This window comes from Carettochelys insculpta, chromosome 21 (assembly GCF_033958435.1).
Source record: "Carettochelys insculpta isolate YL-2023 chromosome 21, ASM3395843v1, whole genome shotgun sequence".
NCBI classification, from domain to species: domain Eukaryota; kingdom Metazoa; phylum Chordata; order Testudines; family Carettochelyidae; genus Carettochelys; species Carettochelys insculpta.
Window position 1 is genome coordinate 15,947,096 of NC_134157.1, and position 18,181 is coordinate 15,965,276.

The following is an 18,181-nucleotide window of genomic DNA, read 5'->3' on the forward strand; positions in this document are numbered from 1 at the left end:
CTCCATGTTCAAATTCACTGGCAAAGACATACCTGGACAGAACACCCGCTACTGGGAAATAAATTCAAAATTCAATAGAACCTGGTCAAGAGAGAGAAAATCCACCAACATTTCTATTCAAGCCACTTCAGTTCCCTTCTACATGAAAAAAAGAACCTTCCTCAGTTACAATCTGCAAACCCAATTACATAGATACCATGACAAACTGATTGACCATAACTGGAAGCAGAATTTGCCCCAGAAGATGATTCTTGCAGTCATCTTATGCTGGCACATACTGATAACCAGGTGAGACTAATTTTAGCCTCATTCGGGATTTTTCCTGAGGGTTGTTGAGCAATCTTTGATAGAGAGAGGAAAAGTCTGTAGCTTTGACATATTTTTTAGAATCTCCTTTGGGGGTTCAAAGGTTTGAAAGGTATTAGGAACTCTGCCAATGGGGTTGCTTTGTATTATGACACTTCTCCAGCCATCTCTTCCCAAGATGCTCATTTAAGATCATTTAAGTGTAGTTCTGTGTCCCTCAGGAGAAAAATACAAATTAAAAATAGATCAGATAACCCTGAGGTTTTTTCATCATAAATAAGTTGAAAACCTAATGATTTGATATTATTTTGAGCCAGCTGAGATTGAAAACATGGATCTAGATCAACTGCAGCTATTAATAAATACGATCATTTCATTGTCAAGAGTATTTTGTAAGGCAGAGAGCAGCAGAGGAATGGAAGTAGTAGAACCCTGAGACACATTTCAAGTATTCTACAGATTAGGATGGCTACACAAGCCACCTTGAAACAAACCATATCTAAGTAAAAAGTCTAGTTAATTTATTTAGTTAGTTTTACACACAGACCTACCCATTGAGATTTTGGCTCTGCTCACAAATAGAAATACCAAAATACCTCTTACATTTACACACGTTAATAAAATATCTCTTGCATTTCCACATCACTTCTGACTGAAATAAAAGCAGGAAGCACTGGAAGTCTCATGAAAGCTTCTTTGCACCAGATGTCTGTTCAAAAGAACTTTGTATAAGCACCTGAATTTGCAAGTCTCTATTTTCCCTGAACTTTCATAAATCCTCTTATTTTTTTCACACTATGTTCAGAATCGTCATACTCCCCTTCAAGATGCTGTACAACTCTCCTGTACAATGCTGGCACACCTCTGTTTCACAGAGGTATCAATGTATTTTTGGTAAGGAAATTGTTGGAATCAGCAAACTATCCTTATGATAACAGAGAGTCATCTTGCAAACTATTCCCATATGCAGAAATACAGGAGATGCACAAAAATCTTATGGAGCTTTACCGATTGTCTGTATATTCTCATCAATCAAGGAAACCTACAACATTAATTAGGTTAGTCTGCACTAAGATACTGGTTACCAACCTGCACCCTGCATGCAGGGCATCAAGATAATCCATGGGCCACCAGATATTTTGCTGATATTGACCATCTGCACGGGCCCCCACCCTTGCAGTGCTCAGTGGCTGTGCTTCTCTCTTCCTGGCCAATGGGAGCTCTGGAGCAGTGCCTGCATGCAAAGCGGTTCACAGATCTGCTGGCCACCACTTTCCACAGCTCAGATTGGCCAGGAACCGTGAACCATGGCCACTGGGAGCTGTGCGGGACGATGTCTGCAGATGATCAATGTCAGCAAAATTTATCTTCAAACACAAACAGATTATATGGGAGGGCCACGTGCAGCCTGCAGGTTGCTCATCACTGCACTAAGACCAGACAGAGATGAACTTCATTTATTTCTGATTGCAGCATGGTTCTTTGAAACAGCAAGAAATCTTCTTTTCCTAAGGATCTCCGGTCCACCTAGATTGTCATCCCAAAGGTACTCTAGGGAAAGTATTTTGGTTGGTTTGTGGTAAACAAAATACTTGTTTAAGTGACTCTCTTCTTGCCATATTGCCTCAATTCCATTTTTCTTGTCCATGATGATAGCTTCATTGCATTTCTTGGTCAGCTTGTAAACCTCCTTTACTGTTCCTCCAAAAAATCCTCCAGCGTAGTAGAAGTCACCTTCATCATGGGGCACATAAGCTCGAGAAGCTGGTCGACGTTCATAGGTGAAAGACTGCCTTTCTGCAGCATAGAATGCTGGGTGTAGAGTGCCAAACAAGTTACTCAGGATTTCTACTCCAACTTGGTCATTAAACCTCATGTCTACATCAACACACACAAGGTAGCTGACCTCATTAATGAACTGCTGCTGAGAGAAGTGGCTGATCATTTCCATGCGTCGCATAGAGATTTCTTGCCACCTAGGGTAGTTTTGGACTTGCAGAACCACTATCTTCCTTCCTTCTTTCAGTGCAACTGAAGGAACTTCTTGTGGTCTGTCTGTGAAAATGTAATAGTTCACCTTATGTCCAACCATAAAGTATGTCTCTGCAGTTTCTAAAAATTGCTTGAGGAACACTATGTACCTACAAAAGAGAAGATAAATTATCTATCAGAAATAAAAGGTGTGGTAGTAGAAGGCTGGAAGAAGGGGACATAGAGAGAAACAAAGTGATGCGCAGAAGAAGGAGCAGGTGAGGAAAACGGTGCTGGTGTAAGAAACGGCAGAGTTGTACAGCATCTTGAAGGGGAGTATGAAGATTCTAAGTATAGTTTGAAAAAAATAAGAGGACTTATGAAAGGACTGATGGGAACTGATGCTTTGATGTGCTGGATTCACTTGAGGGGTCTATGATTTCAGCTGTATCTTGTGCTGTCATGCTCTCTCATGATACTCTTTGGTACATCAGTGTGGGTCTTGTGTTCATGGTCTTTGTGCTTCCCTTAACTGCTCTTACAGTGATACGTTTTTTCTTGAATCACCATCTTTATTTTCTGAAACATGGGTCCAAAACACATTGCAAGTGATTCACATAGTGGTAAACCAAAGAAAGCAAGAAGACCATTCAGCTCAGAAACTAGAAATTATAGAGCATATTGAGAAAGGTGAATGCAACAGGGATATCTGTGCAGCCATGAACCTATTTTCTTCAACTGTGAGTACAACTCTTTCTCAAAAAGATAAGGTGAAAGAAGTTGCTGAAAGCTGTGTTGGTGGTATGAAATTGGTGCGTATAACACGAGCAAGAGATGTCATTATGCAAAAAACTAGGAAGACTTTTGACCCATTGGATTGACAGCCACAACCAGTGTAACATGAATTAGAGCTTTCTTATCACCCAAAGGAATGCTATGTCATTGTTTGAAGATTTAAAGCTGAAGGATCAAGAATAATGAGTAGCAGGTGTGGAAGATCTGAAATTTAAGGCAAGCCATGGTTCTTTTGAGAGATTCTAGAATCTTGCTGGTTTGCATAGCATTTATACTTCAGGAGAAAGAGCAAGCGCTGATGTCCCAGCTGCAATGAAGTTTCCCCAAGAGCTCATGAAGGTAGTTGAAGGAGGAGGCTATTCACCTTAGCAGATTTTCAATATTGATGAGACAGGGCTCTTTTGGAAGAGAATGCCTTCTTGAACATATATTTCTAGAGATGAAAAGAAAGCACCAGGCTTAAACCCCACACCCAGAGGCTGCAGGGGCTGGCAGGGAGTCACAAACAAAAGAATGAAAGCTGAGAAATCAGCTACATAGAAGGGGGACATAAGGGGGGGAAGAGAGAGGTGGGGGGCAAAACTTACTGCCAGAGACTAATAAGTGGCTTGCCTGGGATCACTACGAATATCAAAGACATGGAAGCAGTCTTTGTAATGCGTAAGCAGGGGTGTCCAACTTTTTTTTCACTGGGGGCCACATAGGGGCTGAACACAAAATAGACCCAAGCCACACCCCCACCCCTGTCCCTAGCCTGAGACCCTCCCCAGAAGCCTCAAACTGCCCCAACTTAGACCCCTCCTTACAGCCCCAAATGACCCCCAGCAGCCTCAAACTCCTCTGCACCTTAGACCCACCTGCAGCCCCAGATGGCCCCCAGTCTTAGACCACCCCCGTAGCCCCAAACTTCCTGCAGCCTTACACGCATCCAGCAGCCCTAAACTGCCCCCAGCCTTAGACTCGCCCTGCAGCCCTAAACTTCCCCCAGTCTTAGACTGTCTCCCCACATCCCTAACCCCCCCAGCCTCAGATTCTGCCCCCCCCACACACCCCATGCCCCCACAGCCCTAACCGGGCCCAGCCTTAGACACTCCTCCTCCCGCAGCCTCTTCACTGGGGCTGCTAGGCTGGACAGCTCCCCCAGCCCTCCTGCTCCCAGCAGGTAACAGTCGTTAAAACCAGTTAACTCAAATGTTAAACTTTCAGCACCTAGGCATAAGGTAATTGCTATCTCTAGTGATAGACATCTGCCTGAGGCAGCAGTGTTAAGAAACTGCAAGTGGCTTCTTTAAATAGCCACATGCAGCTTGGAACTGCCCAACTGGAGACCCTTAACAAATCTCATGGTGACCCATGTTTCCCTGCTCTACATACATACACACCACATCCTATTTCCAGTGCCGAACTATACAAATACATCAGAAAAAGTACCTAAACTCAACTGGTTTATGTCAAGTTACAAGCACCTGGAACGAATCGGAGACTTTTACTTTAAAACAAAAGTAAAAACAGGTAGCTTGGGAAGTTTCATTTAATATTCAAATGTTCGCCGAGCTTAAAAATTTTAATTACAAATGTTTTGTTACTAAACAAAGTAACATCATCAGTGCCTAGTCAGAGATCCTCTAAAACCGGTCTTTATATAGTCCTTTTACATAGTCCTAATCAATGATTAATTCTTAATTGGTTACACATGCCTTCCAATTTAAACCGATTGCCAATGCCCACATTCTCATTAGTTCGTCTTCTTCTAGTATCTCTCTATCTCATAGGTTCAAACAGCGGATCCAAATCAATGTGCCAGTTAATTCCATTGTTTCCAGAAAACCACACCTCCAAAAATTCTCTTCCCTGCCTAGATCCAACTTGTCCTATCAACTTCACATTATTAAAGTCAAATTTATGGCTGGTGTTATCTTCGTGGATATGGAGGCATGGTTGTCTGGAAACAATGCAATTACTGGCACATTGATGTGGATCCGGTGTTTGAACCTATGAGATCGAGAGATAATAGAAGAACAACTAATGAGAATGTGGGCATTGGCAATCAGTTTAAATTGGAAGGCACGTGTTACCAATTAAGAACTGATCATTGATTAGGACTATGTAAAAGGACTATATAAAGACCGGTTTTAGAGGATCTCTCACGAGGCAAATGCTAAATGAACTTTTCCAGACTGATGAGCCCTGTCTAGCAAAAACTATTAATTATGATTCTATAATGGATCTTGTTGAATTATGCCTCAATACCAACTTTATGTTTGATGGCCAGACATATAAGCAAATTAAAGGGACTCCAATGGGATCGCTGCTCTCATGGTTAATTGCAGAAGCGGTAATGCAACGCCTGGAACAAATTGCACTACCAATAATTAGACCAAGTATTTGGATATGTTATGTTGATGACACTTTTGTTGTCATTCAATGTACTCATATAGAACGCGTGCATAGTATTTTAAATGAAACAGTTAAGGGTATTGTGTTTGCTACTGAAAAGGAATGCAACCAAAAACTCCCGTTTCTTAATGTATTAGTTAACCGCAGTGAAACTGGGCACCTTGAAACATCGGTATATAGGAAAGAGATACATACAGACCAAAGTCTTAACTTTTTTAGCAATCATCCTGTCAGCCATAAAAGAAGCTGTGTAAGAACCCTGTTTGGTAGAGTTAATATACATTGTAGTACAAACTTGCTACGTGAAGCAGAAGAGAAGCACCTTAATTATGTATTTAAGTTGAATGGTTATCCAATGAATTTTATTAGACAGTGTTTATATAAAAATCAAAACCCTACAACCACAGAATCTCCAGTTAAAAGAGTAGGATTACCATACATTAGAAATGTCTCTGAGATGACATCGAGGTTATTAGAGCTGTTTGCGATTAAAGTTGCACACAGACCGACAAATATGTTGAGGAACTTTTTATCTAAGCCAAAAGATGCGGTTAAACACGCTTGTAAAACTAATGTGATTTATAAGATCCAGTATTCAAATTGTTCTAAACATTATGTGGGACAAACTGGAAGGAGGTTAAGTTCACGTATATATGAACATCAAATGGCTGTAAAACGGCGTGACCCCTTCTTATTGATTTCATTGCATGAAGATAACACCGGCCATAAATTTGACTTTAATAATGTGAAGGTGATAGGACAAGTTGGATCTAGGCAGGGAAGAGAATTTTTGGAGGTGTGGTTTTCTGGAAACAATGCAATTAACCAGCACATTGATTTGGATCCGGTGTCTGAACCTATGAGATCGAGAGATAATAGAAGAAGACGAACTAATGAGAATGTGGGCATTGGCAATCGGTTTAAATTGGAAGGCACGTGTAACCAATTAAGAACTGATCATTGATTAGGACTATGTAAAAGAACTATATAAAGACTGGTTTTAGAGGATCTTTCACTAGGCACTGATGATGTTACTTTGTTTAGTAACTAAATGTTTGTAATTAAAATTTTTAAGCTTGGCGAATATGAATATTAAATAGACTTTTACTTGTATTTTAATGGGAATTTAGTGTCAGTCATGAATTTTCACCTACAAGCAGAAATTTGGGAACCAATTGTGCTTGTACAGTGAGGGATGAGGGTATAATCACTTGTAACCTAATGCTTGACACTGCTTCACTGCGCCTACCCTGACAGGCAAGGGGGCACTCTGCCAATGCTATGTGTAATAAACCCTCCTGCTTGATTCTACACAGTGTCCAGACTTTGCTCCCACACTGGCTAAGCCTAATAAGCCAAGCAACTTGTTATATGTGTCATGCCAACAGACCTGTGGTTGCCAGCACCAGGATAGAACCTGGGAGCATAGGGTCTAAAGCCCTGCACTCTACCACGTGATCTAAAGGCCAGCTGGCTCTCAGGCAGGGCTGTAGAGCAGAGACATCACTCACCCCAGATGAGGTCTCAGTGACTCTAGGCACTACCTGTGCAATACTTCACAGTGACAGTTGTTCTAATCATACTTTTTCACAGGCTGGACTACCTCCCAACCTAGGGTTTATCCTCCTCCTGTTCAATCTTCGATGTATCCAGCAGTCATCTTGGGTGCTAAGCAACGTTGTCCTCGTGTCTGGCAGAAGCCCCTATTGTTTGGATTCCCACCCATATATTTCTTTTGCCAAAGATGGGAAACTTTTGTGTTCAGTTCAAACTTTTTCACGCTTCCAGTGGAAAATTTCAGCATCCAAAATGGGTTCCGGCATCAGGTCTTGGCAGGACCAGGGCCAACGATAGCTAAGGGGCAGGCATGGGAGCCAGTTGCCCTGGTGCCGTGTGATTTAAAAGGGCCCTGGGCTGCAGGCCCTTTAAACAGCAGCTGCACCCTTACTCATTGGGAGCAGTATGGTGCTCACGGTGAGAATGGAGGTACACGTGGCCTCCTGTGCACCCTCACAAGTTGCCTGTGACAAGGGTTGTAGTTTTGAAATATTCCACCACAAGTAGAACATAAACAGTGTAGAGAGAAAATAGAAGGCCACCCACCTCAAAGTCAGCAGAACCTCAGGTGTGCAGAGCAAAAGGAGAAGAAAGTACATCACTTAATTTCCATTGTTGCTAATCCCTACAGTCCCCCTCCTTGGCTACGTCTACACTAGCCCCAAGCTTCGAAATGGCCACACAAATGGCCATTTCGAAGTTTGCTAATGAAGCGCTGAATTGCATATTCAGCACTTCATTAGCATGCGGGCGGCCGCGGCACTTCAAAATTGACGCGCCTCGCCGCCGCGCGTCTCGTCCAGACGGGGCTCCTTTTCAAAAGGACCCCGCCTACTTCGAAGTCCCCTTATTCCCATGAGCTGATGGGAATAAGGGGACTTTGAAGTAGGCAGGGCCTTTCGAAAAGGAGCCCCGTTGGGACGAGACCCGTGGCGGCGAGGTGCGTCAATTTCGAAGTGCCGCAGCCGCCTGCATGCTAATAAAGTGCTGAATATGCATTACAGCGCTTCATTAGTAAACTTCGAAATGGCCATTTGCGTGGCCATTTCGAAGTTTGGGGCTAGTGTAGACACGGCCCTTGTGATACATACAACAAGCAGCTTAATTTGCTCCTCTCTCACAACTGCCAGACCCTCCTACTTTCCTCCTCTACTCCACTGTGAGCCTCCTGTCCTTTCTGCATCACTGAAATATGTTTTAAGTCATTCCGCAGTCATCCAACCAAACTCCTGCTTGGCAGGGTGAGATGAACAAGCAATATGCCATCGCTACACAAAAAAATAGGTTCCCCTCCTTCTGTTGGTTACCCTTCACCTTTCCTACCTACCACATAGTGCCGTGACTAAGTCATACTCACTTTTTGATAGCAAACACTGTTAGTCCTGTAGTGACATTCCTTTGTCGGAACTGCTCATTCAGGATCTCAAAGTTATAGGTCCCTTCCCAAACAATTGGTGCAAACCATGGAGTCATCATAAGGACATCATTTCTCCTGTGGAAGAGGAAGTTTTCTTTAGACTCACACTGTAGAAGTGAGAAATATGGAGATAGCTGCCTTCCCTGCTTATGGAAAGACACAAGAGCCTTGTGTTAAAGCTCAAAAATAGATTATAGGTATATAGAAATATGCAAGTCCACAAACTCACATGATTAACTCTTTGATTTAGTAGTAATATAACAAACTATCAGCTAATTTAGGGGACTCAAACTCTTGGCCTGTGGGCCATCTCTGGCCAGAACAATTGTGCATTCTGGCCCAGGAGTCCTGGTGGGCTGGGAGCTCTATCTGTTCTGTCCCCCAAGCTCTGCCCCTTCCTGGTGCCAGCCTGCCCTCTCCCTGGCATAGCACCCCATCCTCCAAGGGAGCAGCCTTGGGGATTACAGGGGTGCCTGGTGCAGTGCAGCAGCAATGGTTGGAGCCCCCCTGCTCCCCATGGCAGTGGAAGCAGCAGGTGCACTCACTCTGCTTCTGCATGGCTCCCACCACCACCCAACTGCTGCTGCCCTGCCACACCAGGTCCTCCCATAATCACCAACACCACTCCCTCAGGGGAAGGGGTGTCAAAAGGGAGGGATGGCAGGGTGGTGGCAGGAAGGGGCAGGACTTGGGAAATGGAACGGACGGTTCCCCCACCTCCCAGCCTGCCAAGACTGACACCTATCCATCATGCATAAGATCCGTAACCGAACAAAACCTTCTGGGCAATATGCTGTTTAAAGATACAAGTGTTTCTGAGATTTTGTATGCATAAATTAGCATGGAGAAAAACAAAGGAAATAAGGACAATTCAAAGAATTGCAGACCAGTCAGTCTGATTTCTGTACACAGAAAAATAATGGAGCAAATAATTAAGAAATCCACTTGAAAACCTCTGGAAGATAATAAGGTGATAAGTAACAGTCAGCATGAATTTGTCAAGAGCAAATCATATCAAACCTTCCTAACAGCTTTCTGTCGCAGGGTAACAAACCTTATGGATGGGGGGAAGCAGTAGACATGGTTTATCTTGACTTTAGTAAGGTTTTTGATAACGTGTTGCATGACCTATTTGGTTTGTTCAATACTGTAAGGTCCTGGCATTTGTGAGTTTAACTTTTGCTAATTCAATTATTCGTGAACAGCTACCACTTCCCGGGGCTCCGGGTGGGGAGTGCTGGCGGCTGCCAGTTCCCCGGGGCTCCAGGGCTGGGAGTGCAGGCAGCCACTGCTTTCCCCAGCCGGGTAACACTGGCAGCCGTAGTTACCCCGGGGCCCTGGTGGGAGCGCTGGCACCCTCCTGTTCCCTGGGGCCCTGGGCAGGAGTGCCGGCAGCCGCTACTTTGCCAGGGCTCCAGGTGAATGGTATTCATCATTCGCAAAATTCAACATTTGCAAGGGTTCTCAACACAGAACGCTCGCAAATGTTGCGACTCTACTGTGTCTTCATAAATGATGGCACGGAGTACATTATAAAGTTTGTGGATGATGCCAAACTGAGAGGGGGTGCGCATGTGCTTTGGAGAAGAGGATTAAAATTCATAATGATCGAGACAAACTGGAGGAAGGGTCTGAAATAAATAGGATGAAATTCAGTAAGGACAAATGCAAAGTATTGCACTTAGGAAGGAACAATCAGTTGCACACACACAAAATGGAAAATGACTGCCTAGGAAGGAGTAAGACACAAGAAGTAATTCTTTTGCTCTACTCCACACTGATTAGACTCAGCTGGAATGTTATGTCCAGTTCTGGGTCTCACATTTCAAGAAAGATGTGGGCAAATTGGAAAAAATCCAGAACAGAGTGACAAAAATGATCAAAGAGTTGGAAAACATGACTTATGAGAGAAGACTGAAAGAACTGGGCTGGTTTATTCCGGAAAAAAGAAGACTGGGACATGATAACAACTTTCAAGTACCGAAAAGGTTGTTACGTGGAGGAGCAGTACCGTTTTTGTAAAAAAAAGAGGAACTGTTACTCGGCTGATTCCCTGCCCCCACCCCCCCCAGCCAGTCCAATGGTTAGGGCTGCTGAGGTGTCAGTACTCAGTACCAGCAAGTACCAGCACAAAAAAGCACTAGGGGGGAGGAAGAAATATTGTTCTTAACCATTGAGGATAGGACAAGAAGCGCTAGGTGTTGACTCCATCGTAGCTCTGAAATTGCAGAAAGAGAGATTTAGGATGGACATTAACAAAGAGCTTACTGTCAGGGTGATTAAGCAGTGGAATAAATTGCTTAGGGAAGTCGTGGAATCTCCATCATTGGAGATTATTAAGAGCAGGTTAGACAAACATCTGTGAGGGATGGTCAAGACACACTTAGGCCTTGTCTACACTTGCAAGTTACAGGGCAGTAAATCAGCTCCCAGCACTGTAACTCTCAAGGTGTCCACACTGGCAAGGCGCCTACTGTGCATTAACTCCACAGCTGCTCTGCTCTAAATAAACCACCTTGATGAGAGCCAGACTCCCGGCCACACACATTTTGTCCCTTCCCCCACACTTCAGTTGAAAAGTAGCTGTCAATGTAGTAAGATGATCACGGAGCAATCGGACTGGGAAACCTGTATCATGTGACACGTCCTGCACCATACGGCATTGTAAACCCTTCCCAAAGCACCTCGTGGCTAGTTGCATGGTGGGATAGCTACCACAATGCACTGCTGTTTGTGCTGCTGCAAGAGTGGCTAATGTGGTTGTGCTCCACCATCACAAGCAGCAGCATGTGAACACACAACAGTGGTTTCCCTGCAGCCTTCTGTAAGCAGCGCAGTAACTACCCGTGCTGTACATCTGCCAGCAGGGGAGATGCATGCAGGGTGCATGGGGGGGGGTCACATGTACCCCTAGCATCTGCCCCCACGCCCCGTGTACTCACCTGCTTTTAGTGAGTGCAGGGATTGCCCTGCCCCTCCCATGGAGAGTAACAGCCCTAGAGTAGCACAAGCGAGGAAGCTCATGCTGCACTAGGTCTGTGCCACTCCGAGGGGTGGGGAGGGACACCACCCTGGCACTCACCAGAAGCTGCACAGCGCTTCCAGAGGAAGAGGTGGGTGGGAGCAGAGCAGGGCCAAGGGAGCAGGAAGGGATGGGGCATGGGCAAGGTATAGGCAGGCCATGAGCAGAGCAAGGGCAGGGAAGGTGCCTGCCGGGGGGAACTCCTCTCACCAGTTACCAGTGTCTGCCAGCACAGACATCCCCTGAGTCCTGCCCGGAGTGCAGGAGACTGGACTAGGTGCCTTTGCGTAGCATAGGTGCTGACTCCATCGTAGCTCTGGGGCCAGAACACCCATGAAGAAAAATTAGTGGGTGCTCAGCACTCACCAGTAGCCAAGCTCCCCTTCCTCTCCCGTCCAGCTGCTCTTACCAGCCAGTGGACCAGCTGACCAGTTCCTCCCCCCACCCCCAATTCCCAGAACCTTCCACCCACCACAAATGGCAGGGTTCCAGCACTTGGAATGAATGCTCTGGGAAGGATGGGGAAGAGTGGGGACACAGCATGCTCAAAGCAGCAGGACAGGGTGGAAGCTTAGGCACAGGGGTAGAATGGGGTGGGGCAGAGGCAGAGCAGGGTTGAGAAGAGGCAGGGAGGATCCAGTGTTTGAAGGGGTGAGAAAAGGGATGGGGTTTGGGGGCAGGAGGAACTGACCACTCCTTGGCCAAAGGGGAAGTTGGCGACTATGTCTCAAGTTCCCTTTCAGACCTCTCATTCTAAGTTCAGAAACTTCCTTATGAATTGTTGTTGGACTGTTGTTTATTAACTTTAGTTGCATCTTGGGTGTGACAAATCCAGCTCTTATTAGTTTTACTTACGGTGGGTTTAGAACCTGCGGATTTTTGTAAATCATTCTAAAAGGAAAACAAGAAAAAAAAAATGATTTCCAGTTAGGGAACAATTTTCATAGCTCTTGAAAACCCTTCCAAAGTTTACGGAACAGATTCCCACCACTCAGTGATTCCCAGCACTCCGGGACTCATACTCAGCACTCCTCGGGAAGAGTTTTAGCTCTACTGTACCTCTGGTGACTTGAGTTTAAATCCTCGTTCAGGTCACATATGAACATGAGTTTAGTGGTCTCTGTTCCCTAATACTGGTTCTGATCAAAAAACCGCTGTTGCATGTGTAAAACCGTGCTTATGAGAGCCTCAGTGGGAGACAGTAAAAATCAGGAATGAGGTGCATTAGCAAAGCTGTGTGAGCATGCAGGATTGGAGTAGAAAAATTTTTGAGGTAGGGAATGGGGCACATGGACAGAATGGTGGTAATGGCTTACAGCATGAATAGTAGAGCTCCCTGGAGGTTAAAATTAAGGTGCAGACCGGTAGCATCCTTACAGAAGAATCTATGATATCCCTGCTGAGAGCTTTCAAAGGTCGATAACATCCAGGCTTGTCTAAATCTCAAGTGTCATCAGGCTCTACTGACAATTCAGAACACACAGATGTAATGCTAAGCCAGAGTACTGGAGTTTCATAAGCACAGATTATTGTCTTTCATGAACCCCACAGCTCTTCTGAAAGCAGTTCAAATGCTTAAAAAGAAACTAGAAAAAAGTTCTACCTTGGTAATTCAATTTGGTGTGAGTCCTCCAGGAGGTACGTCTGACTGATATGCAGGAAGAGCAATGGAAATTTGGTTTACAAAAAGACATTGTGACACAGAAAGAAACTAGTCCAAGAAATCATTGAGTTATTTCATGTTTACAGAAGAAATTAACAAAGAAGCTCTGCTATATTATCTGTTTCTTGACAGTCCTTGTGACCATGTATAATTTATTTTTTCATACAAAGAGAACTTTGGACATGTAGTTCAGTGCTCAGCTCACCTTGTGGCACACTTCAGTACTTGTTACAATTTCACGGCATGCCCAATACAGTGTATATAACCCAAAGCCCTCCTCCCCCCAACCCAGTCCCCCTCCCCTCTTCCAGAACCAGGCATGCCCAGTTTCCTGCTATAACCCAATCCCCCACCCTTCCCCCAGTGCCAGGAAACACACCCCCAGCGCTTGCTCGATGCTGGCAACTCACCAGAGCCACTGCCACCACCACAGAGCCGCTGCCACCACCATGTGCTTCTCCCACCAAGTGCTGGAGCACATGCACAGAATGGCAGATGGCACTCCCAGTGTATGGCAGTCCTAGTGTGCGGCTCTGAGGCACACTAAGCACTGCTTCACGGCACACCACTGTGCCATGGCAAACTGTCAGAGGAGCACAGATTAAGTTTACCAGAAATATAGCAAGGGCCCATCTCCGTACTTCACGGGCTTCTACAGGAAGGTTAAGCTCCATTGTCTCTTGCTAATGGGCCATCACAGCCATGCATCAGTAGGACTCACACAACTCAAGTGAATATGCAATTACAGCTACACAATTCCATATTCCTAGCTTGAGCTACAAAAATGATACGTGCCTCTGTGTGGGATAATCTTATGCCTGCAAGGCATGATGGGGAAAACCAAGGCACACTGGGAGCTGTTGTTCTGAGGCCAGCTTCCTGCCTAGATACCTTGCCTTAGAGCAGGACTATAGCAGGACTATATTTTCCAGCATGCCTTTGGCTGCTAGCAACCGTAAAGGGAGGGGGAAGCTTTGAGACCCCTGAGCAGCACTTGCCGTGCATGGAGTTGGCTGTTGGAAGGGGGTGGCGCTGTGAGTGGAGAACATGGGTGCATGGGAAGTGGGCAGTTATGGCCCAGATCTCACCCTCAGAAGCCCTCCCCAGCCTGGATTAGGGATGCCAGTGGCCTCAGTTTGCCGCCCTCTAAGAAGGAATTGGGAGGACTGAGAGGACAATTCTCTGACTGAAGCCAAGCAAGGGGGGTATGTGGAATGCACCAACAGCAAGGTTCCCTGTAAGCAGCGCAGTGGCAGCTTCTTAATGCGACCCACTGGAATCTGCCTGGCTGGTGGGGGGAACTTCTCACTCAGCTACAGCAATGGCTCCTGCTCCAGACAATAGAGAGGAGGAGGAGGAGGAGGGAGGCAGTAAGTGGTGGTGGGGAGGGGTGTTTGGGTCATCCCATCCCCCAACTGGACTAGTGGCAGGAGGGCAGGTGGGGAAAGAGGGGTGGGGGGGTGCGGGCATTAGTGAGGTGGAGGTGAGGAGTTGGTACTGTGTCCTCTTACTCCCAGATGGGCCATAGCTGCTGCTGCTTGCAAATCTGAGAGGCAGGACTCTCTCCTAGTCCCCACCTAGGCTGGGGTCTTGCAGGGAGGGGCAGATTTCACAGGGGCATGTGTGGAAAAGAGAGGATGGGTGGTTTGGTGCCAGCATGTGTGTGGTGGGGTGGGGTGGGGTGGTTGGTTTGTTTGGGGCATCCCTGTAAAAAGAGTGTGATACATTGTGTTGCTGTCCTACCTGGGCTGAAGCTGCTAGTGCGGGGCAGGGGAGAGACAGGACTCTTTCCTGGGCCGAATAGTTTTCTTTTATAAAGAATTTAGGCTGCTTTTGTAGCTAAGGATTCAGGCTTTCATGAATGAATACTTGAGCAAAAGGCCTAGCTCAAGACATTTGCATGATATGATTCTACAAATTTTGGTTCGTTGCTAAGGTACCACAGGACTAATCATTTCTACTCTAGAGCCCCCACTGGCTTGATGTGGCTTCCACCAGATGCAGCAGTTACAGGTCGTTGCAACAGCTCTCAGCACTCACACTGCGTAAATTGTTCCAGCGCCACTGCCCCACAAAAGTCTGGGGAAGTTTCAGGAGCAGAATAAAAAGTTGGGCTTGTTTTTCCCCCCCTGCCACCAGCCCAAGAGGTTTGTGCCAAGGCCATCTTTGGTAGGAAAACAGTGACTTGATCAGAAGGGCAGGATATGGAGGAGCATTAAGTCACTTCCAGTGTTTTGTGTCACTTTGAGCTGCTAGCATGAGTGGTTAGAAAAAAAATGTTGAGGGGAAATTGGTTGCCCTAAAACCAAACCCAACCTTCTGGTTTTGTTGCTTCTTCTAAACACGCTACTGTGTCTTCTGATTTTTCTGCTTTTACTTGCCCCAGGGCCCGCAATGACTGTAGGACTTGCTGGATCAGCATGACAATAGGTGAAACTCAACTGTTTTCATCTATGGTTGCAGGTGTCATTAAAAGGTTGGTAGACAATGTGGACATATGAAAGGGCATTTCGGAACCAGTTTAAATAAATAGATAAAGATCCTAGGAGAAATGTGCAAGCAAGCATAGCTCAGCTGAAGTCCGTGGAGAGCACTGATTTACACCAGATGAGGACTTCCTCCATTAATACTGTATATCTTGTGGCAGATCACAGTCTGCACCTGACAGGTTCCTGGGGGAGGGGGATCATTCTGGGCACTGGAGGAACCCCTTTTTGTTCCCCAAGAGTGCAGTCCTGCAGGCTGCATAGGCAGCTGGGGCTCATCAAGGGTCAGCCAGCATCAGGTTGTAATTGAAGCACCTGCGACCAATAAAGGCCTTCAGGCTTTTCTATAAAAGGCCTTTTATAGGCAGTGGGAAGGGAGGGGTGTGGTGCCCAGACAGAATGAGGCTGGAGGTGTGGAGAGTGGAGACCTGACCCAACCCAACCCAACCCAACCCAACCCAACCTAAGTGAAGCTGAGCCCAGCCCAGCCAGCAGCACGGTACTGGGGGAAAGATCCCAGAAGGTAGTGGTGGGGTGAAAAGAAAGAACTGTTGTGGGGTAGGGGCAAAAAGCTCCACTGGATCCTTCCTTGCCTAGGGTCCCTGGGCTAGAGTACAGGGCAGTGGGTGGGACTGGAGCCCCTCCCTCAACACACGCACGCACACCACTCTCCCTGGTAGGTCTGACCAACTGGGGTTGGGCCAGAGCAGCTCAAGGCAGGAAGAGAAGGGAACCTCCACCCCAAATTCATACTGGCCTATGATGAACATGGCTTGCTAAAGGGAGACCTTTGCCTTCAGGAAGTCCCAGGGCAACGAGGGGGGCCTCCCTGAGTTTGAGACCCGTAAAGAACCACCTGGAAGTGCAGGATGCTTTAGGGATGGTCGAGGGATCCATCCCAATCTATTTCAAAAAAATGTCAGCACTAGAGCCGTGCTAATCCTCTTTGCCTGCCTCTGAGGAGTCACTGCTAGTTTAAATTGAGTTTTCATTTGAAACTTCAGCTTTCTGAAGGGAAGCTCTAAAGAGGATGGAGAGAGACTGTTCTCAGTAGTGACCGATGGCAGAACAAGGAGCAATGGTCTCAAGTTACAGTGGCAGCGGTCTAGGTTGGATATTCTGAAAAACCATTTCACGAGGAGGGCAGTGAAGCACTGGAATGTGTTACCTAGAGAGGTGGTGGAATCTCCATCCCTAGAGGTTTTTAAGCCCTGGCTGGGATGATTTACTTGGGCTGGTCCTGCTTTGGGCAGGGCGCTGGACTCAATGACCTCCTGAGGTCAATTCTAGCTCTAGGATTCTATGATGGTATAATTCTCTGGCAGCAAGCCCCAAGTCAGTCAAAGGTACAGTAGAAGTGGATAGGAATCACAAGAAAGTGTAATTGATTTCTAGAGCTCTAATTATGAGATTTCAATAGTTCACCAAATCAAGGCAAGTCCAAGAGGGAATATTTACCTCTTTTTGCGGCACATTTGGACTGGTGTGGGCTGCCAGGTATCATTGGACATATACCTGCAAATTAAATCCAAACATCATATCAAACATGGGAATTTAAATAATATAAAAATTTAACACTAAAAATTACCCAGTCCAATCTCTAGACATGTTTAAAGATGCAAACTGTACAATAACGAAACAAACCCAGCGATTTAGCTTCACAACAGAACAAGCTAAGCTTGGTGTCATCCATCAATTTTTATAACCATACTCTCTACACCATCATCTGAATCATTAATAAAAATACTGAAGAGTCTTGGACCCAGGATAGACTGCTGTGGGATGCCCCTAGATATGCCCTCCCTGTCTGAAAGCAAACTATTGATCTCTAGTCTGAGACTAGAGCCACACTACAGTGGAAGAACAACCCACTCAGAGTCAATCTTCTGGGGTTTCATTTTGCTCATGTGCTAAATAATGCTCCCACGGGTTGACTTCAACCTCTGTGCTCCTTGTGAGAGGCAAGGAATAAGGAAGGTTGAAGGGAGAAATGTTCCCATTGACCTTCCAACATGCCAACAGACATAGAAGTTGACCGCAGATGAATCGATTTTTAGCTGTGCAATTGATGTAGCTTAAATTGTATGCCAACTTCTATGTCTATTACAGACATAGCCTCAGTTACTACAGGACTGCTTGGGTTTCTTTTTGTGACGGTACAGACTCAGATAGTTACCCCTCTGAAGCTATGTCTACACAGCAGGTGCTATTTCAGGATATGAAAGTATCCTGAAATAGCTGCCCATGTTGAAGCAGTAGCAGGCATCCTTCAGTCTGCATAGACTATGGATCGCGCCCTTTAAAGTTTCAATTGAGGACTTCATTTACAGTGTCTATTGTGACTATGAAGACCCACACGAGAGTGACAGTCCTCGCTGCATCTCTTGCAGATGTAGTGGGTGTCTGGCAAGTCCTTATTGTGCTTTCTGTGCGCTCGCTTCTCCTCTGCTAGCTGTCTGATCTTTATCTCACCCTTCTGAAGGCCCTTGTGTAACCCCTGCCTCCATCTGCTGCGGTCATCTGCTAGTTCTTCCCAGTTGTCCAGCTCGATGTCTACCTCTCTGAGG

General features: G+C 45.9%; 1 protein-coding gene across 1 annotated transcript; it reads right to left on the reverse strand.

Annotated features, from left to right (window-relative positions):
• Positions 1-1,510: 1,510 nt before the first annotated feature.
• Positions 1,511-17,104, reverse strand: LOC142023890 (histo-blood group ABO system transferase 1-like). The gene is made up of 4 exons (XM_075015305.1): positions 17,073-17,104; positions 12,321-12,356; positions 8,384-8,518; positions 1,511-2,447 (listed from the first exon to the last, which is right to left on the reverse strand). The coding sequence occupies exons 1-4, from the start codon at positions 17,087-17,089 to the stop codon at positions 1,760-1,762; spliced, it is 876 nt and encodes a 291-aa protein (XP_074871406.1). The 5' UTR covers positions 17,090-17,104; the 3' UTR covers positions 1,511-1,759.
• Between the last annotated feature and the right edge of the window lie 1,077 nt (positions 17,105-18,181).

What these genes read in the sequence shown, in the direction of transcription:
- LOC142023890 (XM_075015305.1), bottom strand. An exon ending in CCGCAGGTTCTAAACCCACC is followed by an intron (nt 8,519 to 12,320) that starts GTAAGTAAAACT and finishes CCTCTTCCACAG; the next exon opens with GAGAAATGATGTCCTTATGA. An exon ending in ACAGTGTTTGCTATCAAAAA is followed by an intron (nt 2,448 to 8,383) that starts GTGAGTATGACT and finishes TCTCTTTTGTAG; the next exon opens with GTACATAGTGTTCCTCAAGC.